The sequence below is a fragment of the Medicago sativa genome, chromosome 6 (genome assembly GCF_051527215.1).
Source record: "Medicago sativa cultivar Bolivia chromosome 6, Bolivia_mono, whole genome shotgun sequence".
Lineage (NCBI taxonomy): Eukaryota > Viridiplantae > Streptophyta > Magnoliopsida > Fabales > Fabaceae > Medicago > Medicago sativa.
Window position 1 is genome coordinate 4,668,592 of NC_140754.1, and position 25,968 is coordinate 4,694,559.

Below are 25,968 nucleotides of genomic sequence, written 5' to 3' on the forward strand. Positions count from 1 at the left end.
AAACACAACACCATCTAGCTACAATGGATTTAGATTTAAGCAGTTTAATAAACACCACAACAATTGCACTCCTAATTTCTCTAATTCCCCTGTGTTTGTTTCTATTTGGACTCTCAAAATTTGCTCAAAGCAAAAACAAAGAAGCACCAATAGCCAAAGGTGCATGGCCAATACTTGGTCACCTCCCAATTTTTAGTGGCACACAACCACCCCACAGAGTTTTAGGTCCATTAGCTGATAAATATGGACCAATATTCACCATCAAGCTTGGTTCTAAACATGCTTTAATACTTAACAATTGGGAAATAGCCAAGGAATGTTTCACTACACACGACATGGTTGTTTCGTCTCGTCCCAAGCTCATTGCAACCGAACACTTAGCCTATGGAGGAGCCATGTTTGGCTTTGGACCTTATGGTTCTTATTGGCGTGAACTTCGCAAAATTGTAACCTTAGAGATCCTCACCAATCGTCGAATTGTTCAACAACAACATGTTCGTGTTTCTGAAGTTCAAACATCGATTAAAGAGCTCTTCGATGTTTGGTATAGCAAAAAGAACGAGTCATATTCGTCAAACTATATGTTGGTGGATTTGAAGCAATGGTTTACACACTTAACATTTAATATGGTTCTTCGGATCGTTGTTGGGAAGAGATATTTTGGTGCAAAAACTATTGTTGAAGAAGCTCAAAGAAGTGTGAAAGCTTTAAAGGAGATTATGCGTCTATTTGGGGTAATCACGGTGGGAGATGTTATTCCTTGTTTAAAATGGTTTGATTTTGGTGGTCATATGAAGGCCATGGATGAAGCTTCTAAGGAAATGGACGAAATTTTAGGTGAATGGTTGAAGGAGCATCGCCATAAAAGAACTTTGAGTGAAAAGGTTGATGATCAAGATCAAGACATCATGGATGTATTAATTTCATTGCTTGATGGAACAACCATGGAAGGGTTTGATTGTGATACCATAATCAAAGCTACAATATTGGTATGTATATATATCTTCTACTATGATTTTGCATGATTAAGATAATTTAAACCAAAGATTTATAGGTAAAGAAGTATTTCATATATTTTGAATTGTTTAGTGAAATCAGTCATATATTCAACTAACATCTCAAAAAAATTATATTAATCACATCTTATTATGAATATAAGTAAATAGAGACAGAAGTAGAGAGAAGGAGAAGAAGAGAGAATAAGGAGAAGTATTCTTATTCACTAATATGTTTATGAATGTTACAATGAGCTCTATTTATAGGGAAATAGAGTAGCATATGAACTAAGCCCAATAACCTAGTGGAATGGCCCATTAACCAATTTGCTATTTGGACATCCACTATTAATATTTATAACACTCCCCCTTGGATGTCCATTGAGGATATGCCTCATTAAAACCTTACTAAAATAAAAACCAAGTGGGAAAAAATTTAGTGAAGGAAAAAGAGTACAATATCCTTTTGAGTGTGAGCTGCCTCATTAAAAACCTTACCAGGAAAACCCAATGGGATAAAGCCTAGGTGAAGGGAAAAAGAGTGCAGAACACATTTATTTCTCCCCCTCATGAAGACAAATATCTCTTAGACGACAAAGACCAATTTTTAGTACAAGTTTCTCAAAAACTTTACATGGGAGTGACTTTGTAAAAACATCTGCAAGATTATCACACGACCGAATTTGTTGAATGCTGATATCACCATTCTTCTGAAGATCATGAGTGAAAAAGAATTTTGGAGAAATATGTTTTGTTCGGAGTTTGATAAGTGTTTAAAAGTGATATATTTCGCATAGGAGTTTAGGCGTTTTAGTGACTTGTTTTGCAAGATTCTCTATGGAAAACTCCAAATATTGTGTTAATATGTCATTTATGCTTTTGAGCCTTAGTCTACCCTTTTTGTGCAGGAAATTACAAGCAAGGAGCAAGAAATGTCAAAGTTCAAAGAAGCTACGCCATTAGCGTGTCCTACGCTATTGGCGTGATGAAAAAATGCCAAAGGTCAGAGGGATACGCCATTAGCGCACCTGGGGCGTGGATCTGGAGCACTCTTGAAGAGTACGCTAATAGCGTATTCTGAGCTATTAGCGTACAATGTCCAGAGAGCTACGCTATATGCGTACCTGGAGCGTGGAAGCAGAAGCTGGGTTTGAAGAGCTACGCTATTAGCGTATTTCACGCTATTAGCGTAAATGCTCCAGAGAGCCACGCTATTAGCGTGGCTGGAGCGTAGCAGCAGGGCAAGAACAACGTGGCAGGCTCCCATTGGCCAAATTATAGGCCGCCTTACCACGCTATTAGCGTGAGTTGCGCTATTAGCGCAGGTGCAAAAACACAGGCCATTTAAATAGCATTTTTTACCTCTCTTTTAGGTATTCACTATTCCATTGAAACATTTTATACATTTTCTAGAGAGAGGTTAGAGCTATTTCAAAGAGAGAAACACAAAGCAAGTGATTAAGGAGTAGATTCAACCCTAGATTCATTGAGACATCAAGGATCTTGGCATGGAATCTTCATCTTTCCTTCCTTCCTTGCATTAGTTTACATGTCTATATGTAACTATCACCTTCTATGTAGTATTGAGGTAACAATCAAGCTATTATGTAATCTTTTGATCTTTTAATATATAAGGTTCTAGCTTAATGATTCAATATTGTTGTTATTCTTGCTTTTAATGCTTTCAAAGAGATTCAAGATGATTTGGACACAAACCCTTGAATCTAGACCTAGAATAACAATCTATCTTATGTTATATCATTCTTGACAAGTTTGTAAACCTTTGATAATTACTTTTAATCAAGCTTTTAATGCTTTCGGATACTTAATCAGGCTGGACACGGTCGGTTAAGTCATCCGATCGACTTTGTTATCGTTTAAGGAATTTGGACACGAATGTTTAAACGATAACCTAGAAATAACGATGTCGCTTTGGACACGAAGGATATTGTAGAAATGATTGTAATAATATTGGTTATAAAGCTAGAGTCTGTTAATCGATCGAGAGATTGCTGCTGTTATGCTTGCTCGTTATCTTATACCGCAAGCGAAATAGTTCGATCCCCTCTCGTTTTTACTTTAGTGTCAAATATGGATATAGTGTTACAAACAAACAAATTATATCCAAACCCTTAATGTGAACGATTGTGTAAATGCTTATGATTAACGTAACTCCCTGTGGAAACGATCCTATATATACTCACGTGTACATAGTTATATGACGTGTAGGAAAAATCTTACATCAAAATGGCGCCGTTGCCGGGGAGTAACGGAAATTTTTATCATAAGTATCGAAACAATTTTGTCATGTTAAGTCAATTTTGCACAAAATTCTTTCATGCATATACTTATACACATATATCATTCATTATTTTTTTATGCTAACCACCTGGTATAGTCTTGGTGAACTTTGTTTATGCGAGGTACCGTTGATAAGGAAGACCTACAATTTGATCCTGAAATTGAGAAAACTGCTAGGTTACTTAGAAAGCAAGCAAAGGAAGCCAGGAGATTAGCCAGGCTGGCTCAGCCGGAATCTTTACTTTTTATTCCTTCTCCGTCAGGTTCGGTGCATACTATATCACTAGGTGATTCTTCATCACATTCTTCTGCACATTCATCTCCGAGGAGTGATCCAGAAGTAGTCATGGCTAATGAAGATGAGAATGCTCTACCTATGTGGGTTAGTCCGAGGAGGCTAGCTAATCTTGGCAACCGTAATGCCAAATCTTTTGAGCTGAAGTCTGGGTTGATAAACTTGATAACTCATAACCAGTTTACCGGTATGGATCATGAGGATCCATATAGACATCTTACCAACTTCTATGTTACCGCCGGTACACTTGGTATGAAAGAAGATGAGGAAGAGGGTGTGTTTGTGCAATTGTTTCCTCATTCTTTGATCGGGAAGGCTAAGGAGTGGTATCTTGATCAACCAACTTCTTTGATGGAAAATTGGGGTGAGCTAGAGAAAGCATTTCAAGAAAGGTTCTTTCCGGAAGATAGGCATCTTGAGGCTAAAACTTCAATTACAACTTTTGCTCAAGGCCAAAGTGAGACTCTTTGTGAAGCTTGGGAGCGCTATAAATCATTGCTAAGGAATTGTCCAAAGCATGGTTTTGATAGCCAAATGCAACTATATCTTTTTCGTCAAGGGCTTCAAGACATGTCCAAGACGATGCTAGATGCAAGTGCTGGAGGTTCTATTGCTTTGAAAAACCCAGCTGAAGCTGTCAGAATCATTAACCAAATGGCTCTCAACACAAGAAAATCTTCTCACAATCGGAATCCTAATCAAAGGAAAGCCGGTATTCTTGAGCTTGAAGCAAATGATGCGGTCTTAGCTCAAAATAAGCTTCTCACTCAACAATTAGAAGCTATGCAAAAGGAGATGAAAGCTATGCCTAAACAAATTCTTGAATCTCTCAAGCAAGAAGGAGGAACCGCTCAAGTCTATACTTGTGGACTTTGTACGGGGGATCATCCCACCGGCTATTGTCCCGAGCCCGGTTCTTTTGAAGGGGAAGAGGTCAACTATGTGGGAAACCAACAAAGGCCTAACCAATCACAACAAGCCGGAACCTCACAACAAAATCCGGGTACTTCCAACTTCCAAGGAAGGTATCCGGCCAACCAAAACCAACAAAGACCTTGGAGAACACCGTACAATAATAATTATCAATATCCACCATCAAACTACTACCAACAACCTTACCAACAACCATTCAATAATCAATACCAAAATCCACCACCAAATAACCCCCAACAACCGAATAATTCCCAAAGCACCGAGGAGGTCTTGAAACAATTCATGCAAGTGTCCATGGCTAACCAGAAAAACACCGACGCGTCCATCAAAGGCCTTGAAACGCAAGTTGGTCAGTTAGCTCAACAAATGGCTCAAGGTCCTCCGCAAGGTGGAGCTTTCACCGCTAACACTCAACCAAATCCTAAGGAGCACAACAAGGCATAGCAGTCAAAAGCTATAGCTACAAGGAGTGGGAGAGTAGTAGGTATAGGGGTAGGTGATGATATTGTTGTTGAGGAAAAGGATGATGAAGTTGTCAATAAGGAGGACAAAGAGGAGTTCGAGGAGGATAGTGTAGAGATAGAGGAGGAAGTGTATATAAAGAATAAAGAAGCATTAGTTGAAAAAGAAAAAAATCAAAAAAGAGATCTAGAGTTACAAGAGGAGATGGAGAGGAAGAATAAAGAGGTGGGGAGAGATAAAGGGAAGAAACAAGTAGTTGAGAAGCAAGTGGTGGCTCAACGCTTACCATACCCACATGCTCCATCGAAGAAAGACAAAGAGCGGCAATACGCAAGGTTTCTTGAACTCTTCAAGAAGTTGCAAATTGATATACCATTCTCGGAAGCCTTGGAACAAATGCCGGTCTATGCAAAGTTCATGAAAGATATCCTTTCCAAGAAAAGAAGAATCAACGATGAAGAGACGATCCAAATCGATGCCAATTGTAGTGCTATTATTCAAAGAACAATGCCAAAGAAAGAGCAAGATCCGGGAAGAGTCACTCTACCGGTAGCTATTGGCACAACACATGTAGGTAAAGCACTACTTGATCTTGGATCAAGCATCAATCTCATGCCTTTGTCCGTTGCCAAAAGAGTTGGTGACCTTTGTATAAAGCGGACTAGGATGATGTTGCAATTGGCCGACAAATCCTTTGCAAAACCACTAGGTATGGCCGAAGATGTTCTTGTAAAAGTGGACAAATTTATTTTTCCGGCTGATTTTGTGGTTATGGATGTCGAAGAAGATGAGGATGTGCCTATCTTAATGGGAAGGAATTTCATGCAAACGGCTCGGATGATGATTGATCTTGATGATAATATCATGAAGGTCAAGGTAAATGATGAAGAGGTCACCTTCAACATCCGAGAAGCTTTGAAGTACTCGAAAGACAAGGGTGCATGTTTCAAAATGGATGCAACCGAAGAAGTCATCTTGACTACTCGGAAGCAAATGCATAATAGAACACCCCTTGAGAGTGCTTTGGTGGACGCACTCAATGCTATTGATGAAGACGAAGCAAGTGCCATTGAAGAGTGTTTAAAGGAGCTAGATTCCTTGAAGGAGGTTCTTCCTAATCAAGCCATACTTGAAGATTTGAAAGAAGAATCCAAGGAAGAAGCCAAAGTTGATGACACCAAGGTAGAATTAAAAGTTTTACCATCTAATTTGAAATATGTTTTTCTTGAGAAAGATGGTACAAAACCGGTGATCATTAGTAGCTCCTTGTCCATCGATGAAGAAACAAAGTTGGTAGAGGTTCTCAAGGCCAACAAGGAAGCGATAGGGTGGAAGTTATCCGATTTGAAAGGGATAAGTCCATCTTATTGTATGCACAAGATCATGATGGAAGAAAACTTTAAACCGGTAGCACAACCGCAACGCCGCTTGAATCCAAACATGAAAGAGGTGGTGCGAAAGGAAGTAGTGAAGTTGCTTGAAGCCGGCATGATCTATCCTATCTCGGATAGTGCTTGGGTAAGCCCGGTTCAAGTAGTTCCCAAGAAAGGAGGAATGACGGTGATCACTAATGATAAAGATGAGTTGATCCCAACTAGAACCGTCACCGGATGGAGGATGTGTATAGATTATAGAAGACTCAATCAAGCAACAAGGAAGGATCACTTTCCCTTGCCCTTCATGGATCAAATGCTTGAGAGACTCTCCGGTCAGTCCTTTTATTGCTTCCTAGATGGTTACTCCGACTACAATCAAATCGCCATGAACCCAGATGATCACGAGAAGACGGCTTTCACTTGTCCCTTTGGTATTTTTGCTTATCGAAGAATGCCATTTGGCTTGTGTAATGCACCAGCAACTTTTCAACGGTGTGTTCAAGCAATCTTCTCCAAACTTATTGGAAAATGCATGGAGGTGTTCATGGATGATTTCTCAGTTTTCGGTTCGTCATTTGATACGTGTTTGAATAGCTTGGATACCGTGCTGAAGCGGTGTATTGAAACTAGCTTGGTGCTCAATTGGGAGAAATGTCACTTCATGGTTACCGAGGGTATTGTCCTTGGTCATAAGATTTCTGCTAAGGGTATTGAGGTAGACCAAGCAAAGGTCGATGTCATAGGAAAGCTTCCACCACCGGTGAATGTCAAAGGTGTTCGGAGTTTTCTTGGTCATGCCGGTTTCTACCGGAGATTCATCAAAGACTTCTCAAAGATTGCAAAGCCTATGAGCAACTTGCTCAACAAAGATAAGTCTTTTGTTTTTGATAATGAATGTCTTGATGCATTTGAATCTTTAAAAGAAAAGTTGACCACCGCACCAATAATCATTGCTCCTAATTGGGATTTAAATTTTGAATTAATGTGTGATGCAAGTGATTATGCTGTTGGTGCGGTCTTGGGTCAACGTAAGGATAAAATTTTTCATGCTATTCACTATGCAAGTAAGGTTTTAAATGAGGCACAAATCAATTATGCCACAACTGAAAAAGAGTTACTTGCAATAGTTTATGCAATGGAGAAATTTCGTTCTTACTTTGTAGGTTCCAAAATTGTTGTTTACACTGACCATGCAGCTATCAAGTATCTCCTTACTAAGTCCGACTCAAAGCCAAGGCTCATCCGTTGGATGTTGTTGCTTCAAGAGTTTGACTTAGAGATCAAAGATAAGAAAGGCACGGAGAATCTTGTAGCTGATCACCTTTCAAGGTTGACAAACAATGAGGTAACCAAGAATGAACCGGAGGTTCGTGAAGAATTTCCAGATGAACGGTTGCTAGCAATCAATGTGAGACCGTGGTTTGCCGACATGGTGAACTACAAAGCAACCGGGTTCATTCCGGAAGATTTTGAATGGCAACAACGCAAGAAGTTCCTTCATGATGCTAACCACTTTGTGTGGGATGAGCCTTATTTGTTCAAAATTGGAGCGGACAATCTCTTGCGTAGGTGTGTGGATGATGAAGAGGCAAAGAAGATCCTATGGCAATGTCATAATTCGCCCTATGGAGGTCACTTCAACGGGGAGAGAACAGCCGCAAAGGTACTTCAATCCGGGTTCTATTGGCCAACTCTATTCAAAGATGCCAACTTACATTGCAAGCATTGTGATGAATGCCAAAGAACCGGATCAATGTCAAAAAGAAATGAGATGCCTCTACAACTCATCCTTGAAGTGGAAGTGTTCGATTGTTGGGGTATAGATTTTGTTGGCCCTTTCCCTTCATCATATTCAAATGAGTACATCTTGGTCGCTGTTGATTATGTGTCAAAGTGGGTGGAAGCCGTAGCATCGCCTAAAGCCGATAGCAAGACGGTGGTGAAGTTCCTAAAGAAGAATATTTTCACCCGGTTTGGTACACCAAGAGTGCTTATTAGTGATGGAGGATCACACTTTTGCAACGCACAACTTGCCAAGGCCCTAGATCATTATGGAGTCAAGCACAAAGTAGCATCACCGTATCATCCGCAAACGAATGGACAAGCCGAAGTTTCTAACCGGGAGGTCAAACGCATACTTGAGAAGACGGTCTCTACATCTCGGAAGGATTGGTCGGCTAAACTTGATGAAGCTTTGTGGGCATATAGGACTGCATACAAGTCTCCTATAGGCCTCACTCCTTTCCAAATGGTTTATGGCAAATCTTGTCATTTACCGGTCGAGCTCGAACATAAAGCCTTTTGGGCATTGAAGTTCCTAAACTTCGATCAAGAGAAAGCCGGTGAAAGAAGAAAAGTTCAAATGCATGAGCTTGAAGAATTGAGAAATCAAGCTTATGAATCTTCAAAGCTCTACAAAGAAAGGACCAAGAAGTATCATGACAAGAAGATCACTCTGAGACAATTCATGCCGGGACAAATGGTATTACTTTTCAATTCAAGACTGAGGTTGTTTCCGGGCAAATTGAAGTCTAAGTGGTCCGGACCTTTTATGGTTAAAGAGGTCAAACCGTACGGAGCTGTTGAACTTGAGGACCCAGTCACCAAAGCCAACTGGACTGTTAATGGGCAAAGGCTTAAGCCCTACTTCGGTGGTGAAATTGATCGGTGTTTGACGACGATTTCACTAATCGAGCCATGATTTCTTCAAAATGCGTCAAGCTAAGGACGTAAAACAAGCTCTTGCTGGGAGGCACACCCAGTTTTGTAAGTATTTTTATGGTTATTGCATATAGTAGTAGTACATATACATTTACAGCAGAAATGAAAGACTTTGAAAAACTGATCCTGAAGCCTCACGCCAATAGCGAAATTTGCGCTATTAGCGTGAGAGCTCCAGAGAGCCACGCTATTAGCGTGAGTTTGGCGTGGGAGAAAATTTTTTTGTGGGCCCAGGGGATTAACTCCCCATAACTTCCCACAACCCACTCCTCTTATTCCTTTTACGGTTTCATTCTTCCCTTTCTCACTCTCACACACAAAAACTTCTCTCACTCACACACTAACCCTAAAAATCAAAACCCTTTTCTTTTGGGTCAATTGGTTCCAAGCATTCATCTTTGCATCATTCATTCTATTGCTTGCATCCAATCTCTGCACTAACAGGTTTGATTCTCTTCCTATCTTTGTTCTTAAATTTCAAAAAAAAAAAAAAAACCATGTTTTTGACATGATTAGAGATGGTTAGGTTAGGGTTAGAGTTTTGATTTGTGAATAGAGATTGTTCTTTAATGATAATAGTTGGAAAAGGAACAATAATCATAACCCACATGCAACAAACATTCATCTTTTGATTTTGACCCATTTTGTAAATTTGAAAAACAAGGGTTTTGAATGATTTGGTGTCAATGTTGTGATTCTGATTCCTTTTCATGATTTTATTGTGTTTTAGAGACATAGGATGAAACCTAGGGTTGAAATATGCTGGGTTGTGCTGAGAAATTGCAGGAACAAAGATTTTGAAAATTTGAAAATTGCAGGAACGAAGAAGTACGCTATTAGCGAAATATACGCTAATAGCGCAACTTTTCCAGAAAAAGTTCGCTAGTAGCGTATCCTACGCTAATAGCGAAAGTTTCCCAGAAAAATTTCGCTATTAGCGTGACTGGCGCTATTAGCGTAGTTCTTCGTACTTGTCCAGATTTTCAAAATTTTTGATATTTTTAAATGACCAATTGTAGTTTGTGCTAATATTTTCTATGCAATATGTTGGTGTTTCCTGGTTTTGTTGCAGATGGCACCGAAAAATGTTGAAAAAACTACCGGGACTAAGCGTCCTAGAGGCAAAGGTGCCTCTTCCTCTGCTGCACCTGCAATCCCAAACCGTTTCCCCACCCCTGCCCACTCTGCCAGGTTTAAGAAGATGGCACAGTACAAAACCTGGCACGAGAAAACTTTTGACATTCATCCTAGTGGTGAGCATTCTGATATGCTCCACATTTTCACTGGTCGCAAATGGACCAAACTCCTCGTGCCCGCAACCGAGATTAACACCGACCTAATCAGGGAGTTCTATTGTAATGCTGTCCCTGATGCCTCACCCGCTACCTTTGCTGAGACTTTCTCTTGGACTTCTTACGTCCGAGGAAAGCAAATCCCTTTTGATAGGGATGCAATCAATGATTTCCTTGAAAATGCTTTAAACCTTGAGCCATCTGAGGACCCCACAATGCCCACCTTGTGTACCTATGCTAAGAGAAACGCTCAAGGAAATTGGAAATATCAGCAAATTGAGCGTGATATAATGAACAAGGGTAGGCTATTTGTCAAAAATGACAAGGGAGAGATTAGGCATGCACTTACCAAGGAGATGACAGCTACTGCCCGCTTAATTTTCCAATTCCTTGTCCACAATGCCCTTCCAAGAGCCCATACTTCCGATGCCCCAAAAGCCGTTCTACCACTCATCTGGTGCATTATGAAAGAAGTGCCTGTTGATATTGCTCGCATCATTGCTAATGAGATGAAGGCTGTGGCTTTGAAAGTAGCCACTGGTGCTAAGAAGGTGGCTTTGTTCTACCCGGGTTTGATTATGGGATTGCTGAAGGCTTATGGAGTGCCTATTTCTGGACCCTATGATGAAGATATTGAAGGGGTCATTACTGACACTCATATTCGCACCTGGGAGAAAACAGAGCAAAGGGCAGCCCAATACCATTTCTCTGATGATGAAGGTGGCCCATCTGAGGCTGCTGGTTCTTTTGACTTTTCAGGTTTGCAGACCTTTATGCTGGAGCAGCAGATGCATAACCAGTACGTGAGGGACCAGAACAGCTTCTTAATGGACCAGAATGAGGCAATTTGGAGGAGCAACATGGGCATACACCAGGACCTCTACAATGCTCACATGCATCCAGGAAATGCTGAGTACCCGGTTATGACTCCTGAGCAGTACCAGGCTTATGTTCATTGGCCTGAGGGCAGGCCAAATCCTTATGTGGGGGTGGCTGATGCTGTTGATGATGAGGCGACACCTGATGATGCTGGAGTCGTGGGTGATGATGATGATGTGTACCAGGATCTTGATATGGATGATGCTGGAGAGGATGATCAGTGAACTTGAGTTTTTAGTGATGTTTTTCTTTTTGCTTTATAACTCTTCGTTTTTATTTCATGTTGGAACATCTGTTTATTTTGGTTGTATTTTGTACTCTTCAAGCACTGTGGTTTTTAGTGCTTGATTTGTTACTTTGTTACTTTGTTACTTTGTTACTTTATATTTGGTTTAATAACTTAGCTTTTTAGTTTAATAACTTATGCTTTGGATGAAATTTTTGTTACATCTTGCTTGTGTCTCTCAAAAGAAAATTGCTCATGAACAATAAATCTTAAAGTGCTCCATGGAGCCATGTTTGAGCAAAAGCAGGTGAGTGATAATGATATTACTTGTGATAAAGCGTAAGGCCAAGGTATTGGTTTTCTTTTATTCTAGGTTTTTAATAAGAATTTGAAACTTGTACTTTGCACAAAATATATATCATTTAATTCTTTTCATAGACATAAATATTTTTGAACCACTTAGTACTTGACATAAATGTGAGGTAGCTTTAATCTGTTGTATATATGCTGGAGACCAATAATCACCGTCTAACTTGTTTTAGTTATGTTAAATCTGATAATTATTTTGAATTGTTTGAAAGCATGGAAAGGATCAAGGCACTTTTTGAATTGAGAGTAACCTACTTGACCACATAAAGCCTACCTGTGAGAAGAGCGAGTATCTGATACCCCAATCCGAGCCTAATGAATCAAGTCTTCAAACATGAACTGTCAATATTCATAAGCACAATGCTTGTTGAATTTGCCTGAAATTTTTCAAAAATCCAGTTCATGGTTGAATCTTATAGGACTTTGATATTTTTACTTTATTGAACCCTTAACCTTTTTGTACTTTGTCCCTTGCCTTAGGATAGAGGAACATTCAATTAGAGTTTTTGTTGTATTCAAGTTGGGGAGAAAAAGGAGGCATTATATGTTAAGTTCTGGTGAAGTTGTAAAATAACCTGACAACATTGAATCAAAGAAAAAAATTGTACATTTGAAAAAGAATAGAAAAGAAAAGAAAAAGAAAGAGAAAAATCAAAAATAGAATAAGTTGTCAAGGTTATAAGTTTGATTGTTAATCACCAAAGGTTTTAATTCTTGGTAGGGAAGTATATGGATTTCAAGTTGTGATACAAAAAAATGTTCCTCTTTGATAGGCTTTCTGATCAATTGCCCCACATATGACATTTCTTTTGTAGCCCGGCCAAGTTATAACCCTTGCTAGACCTTTTGATCCATGCTTTTATGCTTTTTGAGACGATATTTGGATGGACACCTAACTTAAATAGGATGTTAGCATGATTGTTGGATGTGTGTTCATTACCTCATTCATTGTTAACATTATATTGCATTTACTTTCAAAGAAGTGTGTTAGGTGTGGTTCATAGATAGATATGTTAATGTTTTGAAGTTTGTGATGTATAGTTTGTGCTTAGGACATTTTTCGCATTCTTAGTTTGAACCTAGAGTAGCGGAGGACTTCATGCTTGTCCACGCGATCATTTTTGAATCACCATTTGTTTATTTTTGTTTTGAATTGTTTGACATCATGTTGAAAACCTTGTCCAAAGCCTTGTTAGTTTCCTTTTCAATTGATTTGTTTGAGGACAAACAAAAAGCCAAGTTGGGGAGAGTTTGATAAGTGTTTAAAAGTGATATATTTCGCATAGGAGTTTAGGCGTTTTAGTGACTTGTTTTGCAAGATTCTCTATGGAAAACTCCAAATATTGTGTTAATATGTCATTTATGCTTTTGAGCCTTAGTCTACCCTTTTTGTGCAGGAAATTACAAGCAAGGAGCAAGAAATGTCAAAGTTCAAAGAAGCTACGCCATTAGCGTGTCCTACGCTATTGGCGTGATGAAAAAATGCCAAAGGTCAGAGGGATACGCCATTAGCGCACCTGGGGCGTGGATCTGGAGCACTCTTGAAGAGTACGCTAATAGCGTATTCTGAGCTATTAGCGTACAATGTCCAGAGAGCTACGCTATATGCGTACCTGGAGCGTGGAAGCAGAAGCTGGGTTTGAAGAGCTACGCTATTAGCGTATTTCACGCTATTAGCGTAAATGCTCCAGAGAGCCACGCTATTAGCGTGGCTGGAGCGTAGCAGCAGGGCAAGAACAACGTGGCAGGCTCCCATTGGCCAAATTATAGGCCGCCTTACCACGCTATTAGCGTGAGTTGCGCTATTAGCGCAGGTGCAAAAACACAGGCCATTTAAATAGCATTTTTTACCTCTCTTTTAGGTATTCACTATTCCATTGAAACATTTTATACATTTTCTAGAGAGAGGTTAGAGCTATTTCAAAGAGAGAAACACAAAGCAAGTGATTAAGGAGTAGATTCAACCCTAGATTCATTGAGACATCAAGGATCTTGGCATGGAATCTTCATCTTTCCTTCCTTCCTTGCATTAGTTTACATGTCTATATGTAACTATCACCTTCTATGTAGTATTGAGGTAACAATCAAGCTATTATGTAATCTTTTGATCTTTTAATATATAAGGTTCTAGCTTAATGATTCAATATTGTTGTTATTCTTGCTTTTAATGCTTTCAAAGAGATTCAAGATGATTTGGACACAAACCCTTGAATCTAGACCTAGAATAACAATCTATCTTATGTTATATCATTCTTGACAAGTTTGTAAACCTTTGATAATTACTTTTAATCAAGCTTTTAATGCTTTCGGATACTTAATCAGGCTGGACACGGTCGGTTAAGTCATCCGATCGACTTTGTTATCGTTTAAGGAATTTGGACACGAATGTTTAAACGATAACCTAGAAATAACGATGTCGCTTTGGACACGAAGGATATTGTAGAAATGATTGTAATAATATTGGTTATAAAGCTAGAGTCTGTTAATCGATCGAGAGATTGCTGCTGTTATGCTTGCTCGTTATCTTATACCGCAAGCGAAATAGTTCGATCCCCTCTCGTTTTTACTTTAGTGTCAAATATGGATATAGTGTTACAAACAAACAAATTATATCCAAACCCTTAATGTGAACGATTGTGTAAATGCTTATGATTAACGTAACTCCCTGTGGAAACGATCCTATATATACTCACGTGTACATAGTTATATGACGTGTAGGAAAAATCTTACATCAGTCTCCTTTAATGTATCCTTCTTTCAACTGAGCGATGCATGCCGTGTTATCTTCGTAAATAATTGTTGCATCCATTTTTCCGGAGGATAAACCACAATTCTTTTGTATGTGCTCAATCATGGATCGTAACCAAACACATTCTCTACTTGCCTCATGTAATGCTAAAAGTTCCGCATGATTTGATGATGTTGCTGTTATTGTCTGTTTCACAGATCTCCATGAAATTGTTGTATCTCCACTTGTAAACAAATAACCTGTTTGTGATCTACCATGATGAGGATCTGACAAATAACCTGCATCTGCATAACCAATTAATTCTAGTTTGGGTACTTTAAGATAAAACAAACCCATATCCATTGTACCTCGAAGATAACGAAATACGTGCTTGACCCCATTCCAATGTCTTTGTGTAGGTGAAGAACTGTATCTTGATAATAGGTTGACAGAAAATGATATATCTGGACGCGTATAATTAGCAAGGTACATTAGTGCTCCTATTGCACTAAGATATGGTACTTCAGGACCAAGTAGTTCTTCACCATCTTCTCGAGGTCTAAAAGGATCTTTCTCCACATCTAGTGATCTAACAACCATTGGAGTCGGCAATGGATGAGATTTGTCCATGTAGAAACATTTTAACACTTTTGCTATGTAAGTTTCTTGATGCACAAAAATTCCATTATTTAAATGTTCGATTTGTAATCCGAGACAAAACTTTGTCTTTCCCAAGTCTTTCATTTCGAATTCTTTCTTCAGGCAATCTATGGCTTTTGGAAGCTCTTCGGGAGTCCCAATAATGTTTATGTCATCAACATAGACAGCAATTATAGCAAATTCATTTTCAGATCTTTTCATAAAAATACATGGACAAACAGAGTCATTTTTGTATCCCTCCTTTAACAAATATTCACTGAGGCGATTATACCACATGCGTCCAGATTGTTTTAGCCCATAGAGAGACTTATTTAATTTTATGGAGTAGTCTTCCCTAGATCCTGAACTATTTGCATCAGGCAAGTTAAATCCTTCAGGGATCTTCATGTAGATGTCACTATCAAGTGAGCCATACAAGTAGGCAGTGACCACATCCATCATGTGCAAATTTAGCCCTTCATGAGCTATAAGACTAATTAAATATCTAAAAGTAGTTGCATCAACTACAGGTGAATATGTCTCATTAAAGTCAATCCCAGGTCCTTGCGAAAATCCTTGAGCAACGAGTCTTGCTTTATATCTTGCAATTTCACCATTCTCGTTACGTTTTCGCACAAACACCCATTTATACCCAACTGGTTTCACTCCTTTAGGTGTTCGGACGACAGGTCCAAAGACTTTTCTCTTGTTGAGCGAGTTTAATTCTGCTTCAATTGCATCTTTCCATTTTGGCCAATTCTCGCTTTGTCTACAATCTTTAATAGACCTAGGTTCATGATCCTCGTTATCATTCATCATATTTAGCGCTATATTATATGCAAAAATACCGTCAACGTTGACTTCATGTCGGTTCCATTGTATTCCATTAGTGACATAATTTATTGAGATCTCTTGATTTTCATGTATTTCAGGTACCTGATCAGCTTCTTCTGGAACTGAAATATTGATTATGTCAGAAGGTTCTTTTAAAGTTTCTATATCCTCATTTGGACCATCTTTTCTTTTAGCTCCTTTTCTTGCTCGAGGATTTTTATCTTTGGAACCGACTGGTCTACCACGCTTCATGCGTGGTTGAGACTTGTTTGCAATATGAGATAGTCCAACAGGAACATCCATTTTTATTGGAGCATTAGCAGCTGGTATGTATGATTTAGTCACACCTTTTGGATCAGTGAATGCATTTGGCAATTGGTTTGCTAAGCTTTGCAAATGAATTATCTTTTGAACTTCTAGTTCACATTGTTTAGTTCGAGGATCAAGATGAGACAATGAAAGTTCATTCCAACTGATCTCCTTTTTCAGCTGCATTTTCTCTCCCCCTAATGTTGGAAAATTTGATTCATCAAAGTGACAATCAGCAAATCTAGCTGTAAATAAATCTCCTGTTGTGGGCTCGAGATACTTTATAATTGATGGAGATTCATATCCAACGTATATTCCCAACCTTCTTTGAGGACCCATCTTAGTGCGTTGTGGTGGAGAAATTGGAACATACACCGCACATCCAAAAATTCGTAGATGGGAAATATTAGGTTCTTGACCAAAAACCAATTTCAAAGGGGAAGAGTCATGATAACTGGTTGGCCTGATGCGAATCAATGTTGCAGCATGCAGAATTGCATGTCCCCAATTGGAAATTGGGAGTTTACATCTCATCAGAAGTGGTCTTGCAATTAACTTTAAGCGCTTAATAAATGATTCTGCAAGTCCATTTTGTGTATGAACATGTGCTACAGGATGTTCAATGTCAATTCCAATGGACATGCAATACTCATTGAATGCTTGAGATGAAAACTCGGAAGCATTATCAAGACGTATTTTCTTTACAGGATAATCAGGGAAGTGAGCTCTTATTCGAATTAATTGAGCTAGCAATCTCGCAAACGCCTGGTTACGTGTTGACAATAAACAAACATGTGACCATCTAGTTGATGCATCGATTAAAACCATAAAATATCTAAATGGTCCACACGGTGGGTGTATTGGCCCACAAATATCACCATGTATACGTTCTAAAAAATTTAGAGATTCATTTCCAATTTTTGTTGGTGATGGTCGAGTTATTAACTTCCCTTGTGAACAAGAAGTGCATGAAAATTTATTAGATTGAAGAATCTCCCGGCTCTTCAATTGATGACCACATGAATTTTCAATTATTTTTCGCATCATTATAGATCCGGGATGGCCCAACCGTTCATGCCAAACCACAAAGTTATCATGATTTGTAAACTTATGGTTTACAGTTACATTTGCTTCAATTGTAGTAATGTAAGTGTAGTACAATCCAGAGGAAAAAGCAGGTAGTTTTTCCAATACACATGTTTTATCTAAGGCATGTTTTGTAATGCAAAGATATTCAACACTTTCTTCGTTTCTTGTTTCGAGATGGTATCCATTTAGGCGAATATCTTTGAAACTTAATAAATTTCTATGGGACTTAGGTGAGTACAACGCATTCTTAATATATAATTTTGTCCCTCCACATAATGATATATTAGCTCTTCCGGAGCCTTCAATTATCTTAGTAGTACCAGATATGGTATTAACGTTCGATTCTCCTTTTAATAGGTAAGAAAAATATTTTTTATCTTTGAGAATTGTGTGGGTAGTTGCACTATCAGCGAGACACATTTCTCCATAGCTACTCATTCTATAAAAATAGAAACAAAATAAAAAATACATAAACAAGAAGAATAAGAATGATAAGTAATTATTTAAACGACGAGGAAATAACTTTTATTATCATAAAATGACATTGTCAATAACATTGAGAAATTCAAAAACACACTTAACATGGAGAAATTCAAAACACACTAAAACATAAGACTTTATTACTATCATAAAAAAAAACTACTTCTTCACGGTTCCATCTCCAATAAGGTGATCAATTTTTCCATTTGGATCTTCAAAGAAATCACCAATATCCAAAGGAGTAGTATCCATGTCACCATAAATATCATAATTAGCATCATCACCATCATTATAAGCATAATGAGTTTCAACCTTTTTTTTCTTTGTTTTTCAGTGATTGCTGATAAAGGTCAACCAAATGCTTTGGAGTACGACATGTACGAGACCAATGACCTTTGCCCCCACATCGATAGCAGAGATTTTCATTTGTTTTGCTACTTTGTCCACCTTTTTCCTTTTCATTCTTTTCATTATTTTTCCATTTCTAGTGGAAAAATGGGTTTTTGAAATTTCCATTAGGATTGTGGGCATGACCACGACCGCGACCATGGACATTGCCACAACCTCGACCGCGTCCACGACAACGAGCTTTTCCAAAGTGATTGTGTTGTGATGCATTCACTTCAGGGAATGGAGCTACACCAGCAGGGCGAGCTTCATGATTTTTGATTAATAGCTCATTATTCTGTTCAGCAACCAGAAGACAAGAAATTAATTCAGAGTATTTTTGAAACCCCTTTTCACGGTATTGCTGCTGCAGGAGCATATTGGATGCATGAAAGGTTGAAAATGTTTTCTCTAACAGATCCGCATCTGTTACCTTTTCACCACACAATTCTAATTGAGAAGTAATTTTGTATACTTCAGAATTATAGGCAGTTACAGATTTAAAGTCCTGTAAGCGCAAGTGCATCCAATAATACCTAGCTTTTGGGAGGATAATGGCTTTCAAGTGCTCGTATCTTTCTTTTAGTTTATTCTAGAGCACAAGTGGATCTTTCACAGTGAGGTATTCATTCTTAAGTGCTTCATTAATATGATGACGAAGGAATATCAATGCTTTTGCTTTTTGTTGCTCGGATGCCATATTTCCTTCTTTTATGGCATCTCCATTTCCTTCAGCAGCTAAGAACATTTCAGCATCTACGGCCCAAGTCAAATAGTTGCCTCCAGAAATGTTAAGGGCCTCAAAGTGGAGTTTTGAGAGATTTGACATTCTTACTACTATCATCAAATTATAAGATTAATCAAGTTAGATAAAATACAACTAATAAATATTTTAAGTGAAAACTTAATAATAAAAGTGAAATTTGTTTCGTAATATATACCTTAAGGTTGCATTCCCTAAAAAAAAGTTGTTTCGCAATAAGTTTGTTTCATACTAATGAAGTTTTAATGGAAGAATAATAGTAAAAGGGAAAATCATTAAGTAACAATATCACTATTATTATGAAGCATTAAGAACTTAATTTGTTCCTTGGGATAGACATGCGTAAACATAAGTAAATTAATAAATTAACTTTTAAAATTTAAAATATTCATGGTTTTGTTTCATATGTTAATACTCATGTGACCATAATGATATAATGCTAACCATAATGACATAATGTTTTAATATGGTAATTATTCATGCATATTAAAATACTATTGATTACAATATTAAAATACAATAAAATTCATATTAAAAAAATTTGTCACTATTCTTGCACATTAAGATATTATTCATCACAAATATTAAAATAAACACTAAAGATGATCATACTAAAATAGAGCAAATTTACGATAAAAAAAATAATGAAAATTGTGTTAGTTTTGCAATCCTTCAGGGATATTAAAATACTTACTGAATTCTTTTTGAGTTCTTCTGGAACTATATAATAAATTTTATCTTGATCAAAAATATAATAAATATAATTAATTCATTTTTACAATCCTTCAGGGACGTATCTTTGTTGAATTCATCTGGAATTCAGTAAAAATTGTGTTTTTTTTAAGCAATCCTTCAGGAATGCAACATCTTTGAATTCATCAGGAATTTATTGGATAACAATTTGAGTTTTTAAGCAATCCTTCAGGGATGCAGCACCTTTGAATTCATCAGGAATTCATTGGAAAACAGTTTGAGTTTTTAAGCAATCATTTAGGGATGCGTTTCTTTTTGAATATAGTTCTTCAGGAACTATATTATAGATATGATCAATCTTTTATGCAATCCTTCAGGGATGCTTGAATTTTTTTAATTAAAAAAATAAACAAACAGTATATAATTTGCATAATAACGATAAAGTGTATCTATAAGGCATTGATTCCAAATTGATGGAATTACAACAATAGCCTATAATCATCGATACAAAATTACAATCTACTATAATAGATTAAGAAGAGTTATGTACCTTCTTAGTTGATTAGAGCGTGCTGATAACGTATTATGAATATAAGTAAATAGAGACAGAAGTAGAGAGAAGGAGAAGAAGAGAGAATAAGGAGAAATATTCTTATTCACTAATATGTTTATGAATGTTACAATGAGCTCTATTTATAGGGAAATAGAGTAGCATATGAACTAAGCCCAATAACCTAGTGGAATGGCCCATTAACCAATTTGCTATTTGGACATCCACTATTAATATTTATAACACATCTAATTTTATTTCTATTAGGAAAACTTAATACTCAATAATAAAAAAAAAAACTTAATACTCCAAGTACTAGGTATTGTAAAATAATACTAATAAAATGGAATCTTTCATAACTATCTCTTTTTTTTTTACAAGATGCCATATCAGATCCTAGCTAATATGTGGTATTGGCTTGGGTCTTGGGGGTGTGCTCCTCCGCAAGGTCTCAGGTTAGATTCTCTTCGGTGCCAATTTAGGTGGTCTATTTAGCTTCTTAGGTGGGCTATTTAGCTTCTTCAAAAAAAAAAAGATCCTAACTAACATTTCTTCAAAAAAAAAAGATCCTAACTAACATGAACTTTTTTAAAAATTAGTCCACAGAGATGTACTTTAAGTTTAAGGCTAGGTGGGCTATTTAGCTTCTTAAAAAAAAAAAAAAATCCTAGCTAACATGAACTTTTTTAAAAATTAGTCCACAAAGATGTACTTTAAGTTTAAGGCTAATTTTTTTTTTTTTTTGAGAACAAGTTTAAGGCTAATTGTTGATAGAAATTTACGCAAAATGAACGGTAAGCGTACAACAACTGCGTCGCTTTTCCCTTTTTGTTTGGCAAAATAAATCCTCTTAAAAACTACGTATATTGACCTAGGGGGGCGATGTTCTTACTGGTAAAGCTACTAAAGTTAAAAGCCAAAACATACCGAAGCATGTTTGAAATTAACTTGATATTGCATGTTAAACCGAATATTTTATTCCTATTAAAAAAACTTAATATTATTGTAGACTGATAACAGTAGAATACTAATAAAATTTGTTAAAATGAGTTTGGATCTCATCCCAAAAGTTAGCTCAAAGGGCAATGGTACTCAAACATATTTATACACTAAACAGCCTGGGAACCTGAGCAATGTAGGACTAGAAACAAACTACAAACAACTTCAACATCCACCCTCACACCTAGCGTGGGTCTGGGTCCAATTTACACACTGTAATCCTTAACCCAGTTCTGATACCATGTTAACAATACAGGGTTTCAATAGAGAATAACAAAGAGACGACTACGGTTTCAATATGATAATAATAGTTTAACATACAAAAGGTTACAAGAGAATATATATATATATATATATATATATATATATATATATATATATATATATATATATATATATATATTTATATATATATATAACCTAATAGATTACTAACTTAATAATATAAAGGTCCAATACCTTAAATTCAATACTTTATTATCTTAACAAAATTCTCCTTAAAAAAACAGTACTAATGAAATTTGTTATACCAGGTCAATCCATGATCATCCACCATTAAATCCATCCTTTAACTAATATGTAAACATAAAATTATAAAGAAATATGGGACAAAGCACTTACAATATTTGCTTTTTATTCAAAAGTTACAAAATTGAACTTGATTTGCAGACATTATTTATCGGAGGAAGTGACACAAGTAGTGTTACTCTTACATGGGCAATATGTTTGCTATTGAAAAATCCTCTTGTATTGGGAAAAGCAAAAGAAGAGCTTGACATTCACGTTGGCAAAGAAAGGCTTGTAAAGGAGTCGGATATTAGTAAGTTGGTATACCTTCAAGCTATAGTAAAAGAAACTTTAAGATTGTATCCACCAGGTCCTCTCTCTGGACCTCGTGAATTCTCAGAGAATTGCACTATAGGTGGTTACCATGTTAGAAAAGGAACTCGGTTAATGCTAAATCTTTGGAAGATTCAAACTGATCTTAGTGTTTGGCCAGATCCATTAGAGTTCAAACCAGAAAGGTTTCTTACCACTCATAAAGTTGTTGATGTTAGAGGTAATCATTTTGAACTACTACCATTTGGAAGTGGTAGAAGGATGTGTCCTGCAATATCTTTTGGACTTCAAATTGTGCATTTCAGTCTAGCAAGTTTTTTGCATTCCTTTGATATCTTAAATCCAACACCCGGACTTGTTGATATGACTGAAGAATTTGGATTAGTAAACACCAAAGCTACTCCACTTGAGATTCTCATTAAACCACACCTGTCTCTCAATTGTTATGAAATGATGTGATTCTTGTTAAGAAAATATTTGTTAGACGCCTCAAATATTTGTTAGATGCCTCAAAGGTGTATATACACTTTGAGAGAGATAGAGATATAAGAAAAAGTGATGTGATAAATGTGATAGGTTGATGATGTGATAGAAAAGAGATATAGAGAAAATGATGTCTTGAATGAGTATATCAAAATTTAGGGAGTGTCTAAATATCATTGTTGTTGTTTCTATAATACTTGGTCTATTGTCAATTATCAAACTATTTATCCTATGTAATGTATTGTGTGGGTGTTTGTTTATTAATTTGATATTTGATAGAGAGAAGCAGAAAACTAGTATGTTTAGGGCCGACATAAGGGCCAAGCAACCTAAGCAAGGGCTTTAGCCTCAAAATTTTGGGTGGAAAAAAGGCCTCTAAAAAATTAATTTTGTTATAAATATATTATATATATGACAGATAAATTACAGACATTTGCATAGCCTACTTGATTATAAAAAAGGCCTCAATTACTCTAGGTCACGAATTCAATTTTTGGTCTGCACAAAATTGATTTTATATAAATATTCTGTTAAAAAAAATAATAATTTTAAAGGCCACATTAAAATTTTTGCATCAGGCCTCTTAATCTGTTGGGTCGGCCCTGGTATGTCCTAGAAACAAATGTACAGATACGGGCATAGTGATAGAGGAGCGTTATAATGCATTTTAGGGATATGATAATGTTTGTACCACAACATTTTTTATCGAAAACGTGCTTTGGTGTTCGACACATGTCAATATCAAAGACAGATACATGTGATTACATTGAACTATGTTATTTTCTTAAAAGCTTATCGATGTCAATGTGCATATGTCCATATCATATTTAATGTGCATATCCCTCATGAGGCTTTAATTTTTTATTGGCTTAATTGGACACTTTTGTCTCTTAATTAGTTTTTGCATATCATTTTCGTTCCATAACTCTGAAGTCTTGATGATCCCGATCAACCTCCTTCTCACCCGTACTCCTTTTATGGCGGTGCTCCTCCAACAAATCACCTAAAATCTTGTCCAATTCTTTAGAAGTTGCTTTCATGGCCTTCACATGGCCACCAAAATCAAACCATTTTAGTAAAGGAATGGCATCTCCCATTGTGAACACCCCTAACAAATGCATCAACTTTTTTAAAGCTTTTACACATCTTTGCCCTTCTTCCTCGTTGATCACATTCGTGGCACCAAAATATCGTTTCCCAACCAGCATCGGAAGAACAATATTGAAACTCATTTGAGTAAACCATTGCTTCATCTCCACCAACGCGTAGTTTGACGACTCATTCTTTTTACTAAACCAAACATCGAAGAGCTCTTTAATCCACCTTTGAACTTCTGAGATATGAAAATGTTGTTGTTGTTCAACACGCCGATTGGTGAGCAGCTCTGAAGTTGCTATCTTTCTTATTTCACGCCAATAAGAACCATTGGGTGCAAACGCAAAAAAGGCTCCATTGTAACTCATATGTTTATATGCTTCAAGTTTAGGGCGAATGGATATTGCCAAGTCAATTTTGGTGAAACATTCCTTTGCCATTTCCCAATTGCTAAGAACCAAAGCACGTTTGGAACCAAGTTTGATAGTGAATAAGGGTCCATATTTGTCAGCCAATGCACCTAAGGTTCTATAAAGTGATTTTGAAGATCTTAATAGTGGGAGGTGACCAAGTATTGGCCATGCCCCTTGAACTATAGGAGCCTCTTTGATATGGGAAACTTTGTAGGAACGATAAAGAAACAAACAATAAAACAAGAGTATTGAAAATAGTGCTACTATAGTGGCACTAGTTGGAAAATCAAGAACCAAATCCATTTTATTAGGTAAGGAAAAGCTATGATGACGAGAAGATTTAAGTTGGGAGAGCTTCAGAAGCAATAATGGTTAAACGTTGAGAAACTCTAAGAGACGTTGGCATCACATCTTAACTTAAAACCTTAAGGAATTATGCATACATATCACTACTTTTACATATCTAACATTTCCTCTATTCTTACTTGAGAGACTAGTCACTCACAAAATAATTTCTCTCTCTCAAGTGAGTCACCTAAATCACTTGATTAAGACTTGATCCATTTCACTAGAAATGTAGGAAAAGTTGAATATATATATATATATATATATATATATATATATATATATATATATATATATATATAAAAGAGACCATTCAACCGGTTTTTCTATAGGTCACTTGGTTGAAATTTTCCGGGTTAATTAAGTTTTTAGTCCCTGTAAATATTCACAGTTTTGTTTTTAGTCCTTATAAAATAAAATCATACTTTTTAGTCCCTGTGACATTTTCCTTAAGCATTTTAGGGACCAAAACTATTGATGAAATTTTTTTACAGGGACTAAAAGTGTTGACGGAAAAATTTATAGGGACTAAAAATGCTGATGGAAAATTTTATAGGGACTAAAAATTGTGATTTTATTTTGTAGGGACTAAAAACAAAACTGTGAGTATTTATAAGGACTAAAAATTTTACTAACCCAAATTTTCCTCTTCAACCATGAGTTCAAGGTTTTGATACCGACTATGAGAGGAACGAAGAGGTGACCCATATATCGATTGCATCAATGCTTTGGATGGAAATATAATGACAAAGTCTATTAACGATTTAGATGTTTAGCTGATTGTTGTCCCCACTTCTTGCCCAGACTCCCCAACACAACATTGAAACTATAGTACCCTACCCATTGGGTACCCATTGCCATCCCTATTTCAGATTTCATGCCAATGATCAAAGTAATTTCTACTTTGTATACTCTAACCGTGGCTACGTGCTGTCTCATTGGTCATGGACGTTTAAACAATTATGTGGCGAGTAGATAGTTTTGGTACACTTGTCAAATATATGTGGCATAGTCATTGTTAACTCTATTGAATGTGGTGACAAAGACAAGGATGCTGAAGCTGAAGAATGTGTGAGGCAACTTAAGTTGAATTCCTAGATGAGTAGCTATTCGCTATTGTCGAGATGTCATGGTTTGCAGACATGGCGAATTTAAAGGGAGGAAATTTAACCCCCGGATGATCTAATGCAGCAGCAGAAGAAGAAATTCTTCAAGGAAGCAAATATTTTTACTTGTGGGATGACCCATATTTATTTAGGACTAACATTGATGGTTTGTCGCATAGATGTGTTGCAAGTGATGAAGCAAAAAGAATTATGTGGCATTGTCATAGCTCAACTTATGGAGGCCATCACAGTGGTGAAAGAATGATAGCGATTTTCGCAAGGGTACGAAATTGTGCAAGAAGTAAAATTAAAACGGTAAGACCGAGTGTCGAACTCGAGGATCGCGTTATACTGTCGAATAGTATT

The 25,968-nt window shown here is 36.8% G+C and overlaps 1 protein-coding gene and 1 pseudogene across 2 annotated transcripts; one reads left to right on the forward strand and one right to left on the reverse strand.

Moving 5' to 3' along the window:
• The first annotated feature begins 6 nt into the window (after window positions 1-6).
• On the forward strand, window positions 7-22,907 carry LOC146912217 (cytochrome P450 82A3-like). Its single transcript, XM_085719870.1, has 2 exons — window positions 7-989; window positions 21,990-22,907. The coding sequence occupies exons 1-2, from the start codon at window positions 24-26 to the stop codon at window positions 22,617-22,619; spliced, it is 1,596 nt and encodes a 531-aa protein (XP_085575996.1). The 5' UTR covers window positions 7-23; the 3' UTR covers window positions 22,620-22,907.
• On the reverse strand, window positions 21,989-24,746 carry LOC146912218 (cytochrome P450 82A3 pseudogene; annotated as a pseudogene). The gene has a single exon (XR_015016079.1). The product of XR_015016079.1 is annotated as a cytochrome P450 82A3 pseudogene (transcript).
• Window positions 24,747-25,968: the final 1,222 nt, after the last annotated feature.

Coding starts and splice junctions, on each gene's coding strand:
- LOC146912217 (XM_085719870.1), top strand. CDS start 24: ATGGATTTAGATTTAAGCAGTTTAATAAACACCACAACAATTGCACTC. Junction 990..21,989: donor TAATCAAAGCTACAATATTG/GTATGTATATAT, acceptor CTTGATTTGCAG/ACATTATTTATCGGAGGAAG.